At 38.4% G+C, this 6,085-nt stretch overlaps 1 protein-coding gene across 1 annotated transcript in view; it reads right to left on the bottom strand.

The window, feature by feature from the left end:
* Positions 1 to 6,085, bottom strand: part of LOC104998192 (glycerophosphodiester phosphodiesterase domain-containing protein 4-like) — a 129,215-nt gene that overhangs the window by 24,936 nt on the left and 98,194 nt on the right. Inside the window, 1 exon segment of the mRNA XM_010853257.1 lies at positions 1,699 to 1,920. Coding sequence (XP_010851559.1) covers positions 1,699 to 1,920 — 222 coding nt within the window.

The raw sequence follows: 6,085 nt of genomic DNA, 5'->3' as shown, positions 1-6,085 counted from the left end.
GAAGGCTGAGTGTCAAAGAATTGATGCTTTTGAACTGTGGTGTTGGAGAAGACTCTTGAGAGTCCCTTGGACTGCAAGGAGATCCAACCAGTCCATTCTGAAGGAGATCAGCCCTGGGATTTCTTTGGAAGGAATGATGCTAAAGCTGAAACTCCAGTACTTTGGCCACCTCATGTGAAGAGTTGACTCATTGGAAAAGACTCTGATGCTGGGAGGGATTGGGGGCAGGAGAAGAAGGGGACGACAGAGGATGAGATGGCTGGATGGCATCACTGACTTGATGGACGTGAGTCTTGGTGAACTCTGGGAGTTGGTGATGGGCAGGGAGGCCTGTTGTGCTGCAATTCATGGGGTCGCAAAGAGTCAGACACAACTGAGCAATTGAACTGACTGATGGAGAAGGTGCTGTGACTGACGGAACAAGTTAAAAGTGGTTTGTGGAAGTTTCATGCTCGAGATTTCTCGCTGGATGATCCTCCATGGTCATAAAGATCAGTTGAAGTTGAGAGCATCCAAATCAAGTGTAGAAAATCATTTTTACCACCTTGGTTATGTTAATTGCTTTGATGTTTCCATTCTACATAAATTAAGAAAAAAAAAACAAAAAACAAAAAAACTTCCTGAAGGTATTTTTGCATGAGATTATTTACTTAAACATAATGAAAATGTTATGTATTAAAACATATTGTGATGGGTGATGAAAAGTAGATTCTGTACAATAATGTGGAATTGAAGAGCCCAAGGGGCCAGCAAAATGAACCACCAGTAAACACACCAAAGGCTGGCGTTCATCCAAAGAAGGTGATAATGTATAGGGTGGGACTGGAAGGGAGTTCTCTATTATGAACTCTTTCCAGAAAACCAAATGATTAGTTATTCAAGTACTTTTCCCAGTTAGACCAACTGAAAGCAGCACTCAACAACAAGCAACTAGAATTAGTCAACAGAAAATGAATAATATCCCATCAGGATAATGCAAAACCATCTGCTTTCTTGATGACCAGGTAAAAACTGGTACAGCTTAGCTGGGAAGTTCTGATTCATCTGTCATATTCAGCAGACATTGCATCTTTGGATTTCCATTTCTTTTGGTCTTTATAAAATTCTCTTAATGGAAAAAATGTCAATTCCCCAGAAAACTGTAAATGGCACCTAGAACAGTTCTTTGCCCCAAAAAATAAGTTTTGGGGAAATGAAATTATGAGGTTGCCTGAAAAATAGCAGAAGATAAGGCTTCCCAGGTGGCACAATGGTAAAGAATCCACCTGCCAGTGCAGAAGTTGCAAGAGACATGGGTTTGATCTCTGGGTTGGAAAGAATCCTTGGAGTAGGAAATGGCAACCCACTCTAGTACATGGACAGAGGAACCAAGCAAGTTATACTCCATAGGGTTGCAGATAATTGGACACAATTGAGCACACACCTTTACCTTATTTTAAGTGAAACAGAACAGTGAATACATTGTCCAATAAACTCCTTGGTGAAAATGAAAAATGTGTCTTTTATTTTTACTTAAAAACCGAAGGAATTTTTGGCCAACCCCGTAGCTATATAAGCAGCCAATTCCATTTCTCTAGGGAGTAGAATCGTTTAAGCATTCCAGGGAAGATCTACAAGGTTCATCAGGTTCAAATGCTATGCTCCTGTAACAAGTTACCCACTTCCCAACCTCTAGTGTGAATATTGAGATAGACATACCAGATGTTGCTCTATCTTAGAGTCAAGGATCACGCTTACTACAAGACGGATATACGATGATCTGGAAGGATGTGATTGTGGAGGAGCATTAAGATCAAATATAACCAACTTTTTTTCCTTCTGTGCAAGTTCCAATAACTCAGATAGTTTTGGAATCTTCTGATTTCTTGCTCTTTCCTTATCAGCCTCTGATAATGGTTTCATACGAAAAAATGGTTTGATCTAAAAATAAGTACATCAGAGAAAACATTAGCTCCTATCAAAAGTATTTTCCAATTCTCATGCTTTTAGCCCCACACCCAGCCCTATCTCTGTGCTGATCCATTACCATTCAACCCACCAGGTTTCCTGAAATACTGGTCCTGAGACAAGAGTTGCCAAGAAGAGAAATAAAATATAATCTCCATAGCTAGTAATGGTATTTGCAATGATTTATTCTAGAACATAAAGGAAATACAATAATGTGGAATTAAAGAGACCATGTGGCCAGCAAAATGAACCTCTATTAAGCATATCAAAGGCCAGTCTGCATTCAAAAAAAGTGATGGTTTGTATGGTGGGATTCTAAGGGAGTTCTTTATTATGAGGTCCTTCCAGAAAACCAAATGAATAATTTTGCAAGTACTGCTCCCAATTAGGCCAACTGAAAGCAGCAATCAACAGCAAGCCCATCACAATATGTTTTTTTTTTTTAAAAGAAATGCATTGAGTCAAAACGGGCATCTGATGAGGCCTTACAAATAGCTGAGAAAAGAAGAGAAGTGAAAGGCAAAGGAGAAAATGAAAGATATACCCATCTGAATTCAGCATTCCAAAAAATAGCAAGGATAGATAAGAAAGTCTTAAGTGAACAATGCAAAGAAATAGAGGAAAACAACAAAATGGGAAAGACTAGTGATCTCTTCAAGAAAAGTGGAGATACCGAGGAAACATTTCATGCTACGATGGGCACAATAAAGGATAGAAATGAAGTGGACCTAACAGAAGCAGGAGATACTAAGAAGAGGTGGCAAGAATACTCAAAAGAACTGTATAAAAAGGTCTTCATGACCAGATCACCATGATGGTGTGGTCACTCACCTGGGCCAGATATTCTGGAATGTGAAGTCAAGTAGGCCTTAGGAAGCATTACTGCGAACCAAGCTAATGGAGGTGATGGAATTCCAGCTGAGCTACTTCAAATTCTAAAGAACGATGCTGTGAAAGTGCTGCACTCAATATGCCAGCAAATTTGGAAAAGTCAGCAGTGGCCACAAGACTGGGAAAGGTCAGTTTTTATTCTAATCCCAAAAAGGGCAAAGCCAAAGAATGTTCAAACCACTGCACAATTGCACTCATTTCACATGCTAGCAAGGTAAAGCTCAAAATTCTCTAAGCGAGGCTTTAGCAGTATATGAACTAACTCACAGTCTGGGTTTAGAAAATGGATGGTATGGGGAGGGAGGTGGGAGGTGGGTTCAGGATGGGAACACGTGTACACCCATGGCAGATTCATGTTGATGTATGGCAAAACCAATACAATACTGTAATTAGCCTCCAATTAAAATAAATAAATTCATATCAAAAAATAGAAAAGGCAGGGGCAGACTCATGTTGATATTTGGCAGAAAACAACAAAATTCTGTAAAGCAATTATACTTCAATTAAAATAAATAAATTAACTTAAAAAAAAAACAAAATGCAGAGGAACCATAGATCAAATTGCCAACATCCACTGGATCATAGAAAAGCAACAGAATTCCAGAAAACCATCTCCTTCTGCTTCATTGACTATGCTAAATCCTTTGACTGTGTGGATCACAACAACCTGTGGAAAATTCTTAAAGATATGGGAATACCAGACCACCTTACCTGCCTCCTGAGAAACGTGTATGCAGGTCAAAGAGCAACATTTAGAACTGGCCATGGAACAACGGAGTGGTTCCAAATTGGGGAAGGAGTACATCAAGGCTGTATATTGTCCCCCTGCTTATTTAATTAATATATAGAGTATATCATGCAAAATGCCAGCTGGATGAATCACAAGCTGGAATCAAGATTGCTAGGAGAAATATCAACAGCCTCAGATATGCACATGATATCACCCAATGGCAGAAAGCAAAGAAGAATTAAAGAGCCTACTGATGAAGGTGAAAGAGGAGAATGAAAAAGCTGGCTTAAAACTCAACATTCAAAAAAACTAAGATCATGGCATCTGGTCCCATCACTTCATGGCAAATAGATGGGGAAACAATGGAAACAGTGAAAGTATTTTCTTGGGCTTGAAAACCACTGCTGATGGTGACTGCCACCACTAAATTAAAAGATGCTCGCTCTTTGGAAGAAAGCCATGACAAACTTATACAGAGTATTCAAAAACAGAGACATCGCTTTGGCAACAAAGGTCCGTCTAGTCAAAGCTATAGTTTTTCCAGTAGTCATGAATGCCAGAGTTGGATCATAAAGAAAGCTGAATGCTGAAGAATTGATGCTTTCAAACTGTGGAGCTGGAAAAGACTCTTGAGAGTCTCTTGGACTGTAAGGAGATCAAACCAGTCAATCTTAAAAGAAATCAACCCTGAACACTCACTAGAAGAACTGATGCTGAAATTGAAGATACAATACTTTGGCCACTAGATGCAAATAGCTGACTAATTGGAATAGACCCAAATGCTGGAAAAATTAAGAACAGGAGGAGAAGGGAATGGCAGAGGATGAGATGGTTGGATGGCATCATAGGTCAATGGACATGAGATTGAAACAACTCTGGGAGACAGTGAAGGACAGGGAAGCTTGGTGTGCTGCAGTCCCTGGGGTTACAAAGGTTCAGACATGAATGAACAACTGAGCAACAACAATTTATAACATAGAACCTACTGTATTTGCACTGAAGGGTATTCTTATTCTTCTCTAGACCTCCCTTTTCAACCTTTTTTTTAAACTTAAGGTAATAAAATTCATATTTTCTTTCATTGGTTACCCACATTTTCTCTTACTGTTTTAGTTATTTGTAGTGAAAAAAAAAAAAAAAGACTTCAGCTTCAGACTAAACTGGACTCAACTCCCACTCTATCACTTATTTGTGTTCCTTGCTGTGTGTGTGTGTGTGCGCGCGTGCGCATGTGTGTGTGTGCACACACAACATGTCCTCTGTCATGTTCGACTCTTTGCAACCCCATGGAAGGTAGCCCAATCTGCCTGGCTCCTCTGTTGACAGGATTTTCCTGGAAAAAATACTGGAGTGGGTTGCCATTTCCTTCTCCAAGGGATCTTCCTTGCCATATTCAATTGTTAAAATCCATTCCTCTATTTGTAAAGTTTAGCTCAAATGATACCTCCTTCATGAAGACTTCCTCAAATATTTCTAAACTAAAGAGAGCTTGGTGGCATTCAACTCCAATGGTTCATTTTTAAACCTCTTTAATACTGCTCTCTATTCTTGTTTGTATAGGTCTTACACCAAATTCAAATTCTGGCTTCATACGCTCTTGCTTTGTAACCTTGATAAAATCACTTATATTCTCAAAGTCTCTATTATCCAAACTATACAATGGGGAAAGGGAGGAATAATCTACATATTCCTCAGGGTTATTTTGTTGATTGAATATGATAAAATATTTTCTAGGTCTAGGAGAATGTCTTGTACACAGAATATTGTGCAATTCACAGTAGTTCCCTCACTCTACTGCTTCTACTGACTGCAACTTTCTCAACTGTCACTTTTTTGCATATTACACAGCATTTCATCTTACATCTCAGTCCATATATATGTTGCCTATATTGAACTTAGTAGATGGCTACTTTTCCAATTTTTGCCAATTTTAGATCACTTATTGGTGAAGCTGGTGAGAGAAGGAATTTCACTCGGAGGAATGAAACAGTAGCTGCCTCACATTTTCTCAAGACTAAAGTATGCTCTCTTTGTCTCCACACAATTTTTTTCTTCACACTTATCCCACTGTTTGTATTTGTTCCCATTCCTAGTCATAAAAAAACAGAAACTGAAAAGACCTTCAGTGACCTCAAAATATCTATTCAACAGTCACCTTTGCTGAACTTGCACACCTTCATGATCTTCCAGATAACCATAAATCTTTTCTCTTTAAAAGTACTCATTTCGATATTTGGCAAAACTAATACAATTATGTAAAGTTTAAAAATAAAATAAAATTTAAAAAAAAATAAATAAATGAAAAATAAAAAATAAAAAAATGAAAGTACTCAAAACAGGAGGCCAAGGTCTAAATCTACCAACAAGTTAACACACATCAAAGACTCATTGTTTAAGGCCAATTCCTTGATCTAGAAGTAACACTTTTTATTTTTGCCTCAGGAAAAAAAAAAAAAGCAGTCTTGGCCACATTAGTCATCTACTCATAGCCTGTACGATGAGACTTTAGAGGAAAGG

The sequence above is a fragment of the Bison bison genome, unplaced genomic scaffold, assembly GCF_000754665.1.
Source record: "Bison bison bison isolate TAMUID 2011002044 unplaced genomic scaffold, Bison_UMD1.0 scf7180017864324, whole genome shotgun sequence".
In the NCBI taxonomy this organism is placed as follows: domain Eukaryota; kingdom Metazoa; phylum Chordata; class Mammalia; order Artiodactyla; family Bovidae; genus Bison; species Bison bison.
Note: the sequence above shows the minus strand (reverse complement) of the source record. Positions and strands in the feature narration are given on the sequence as shown.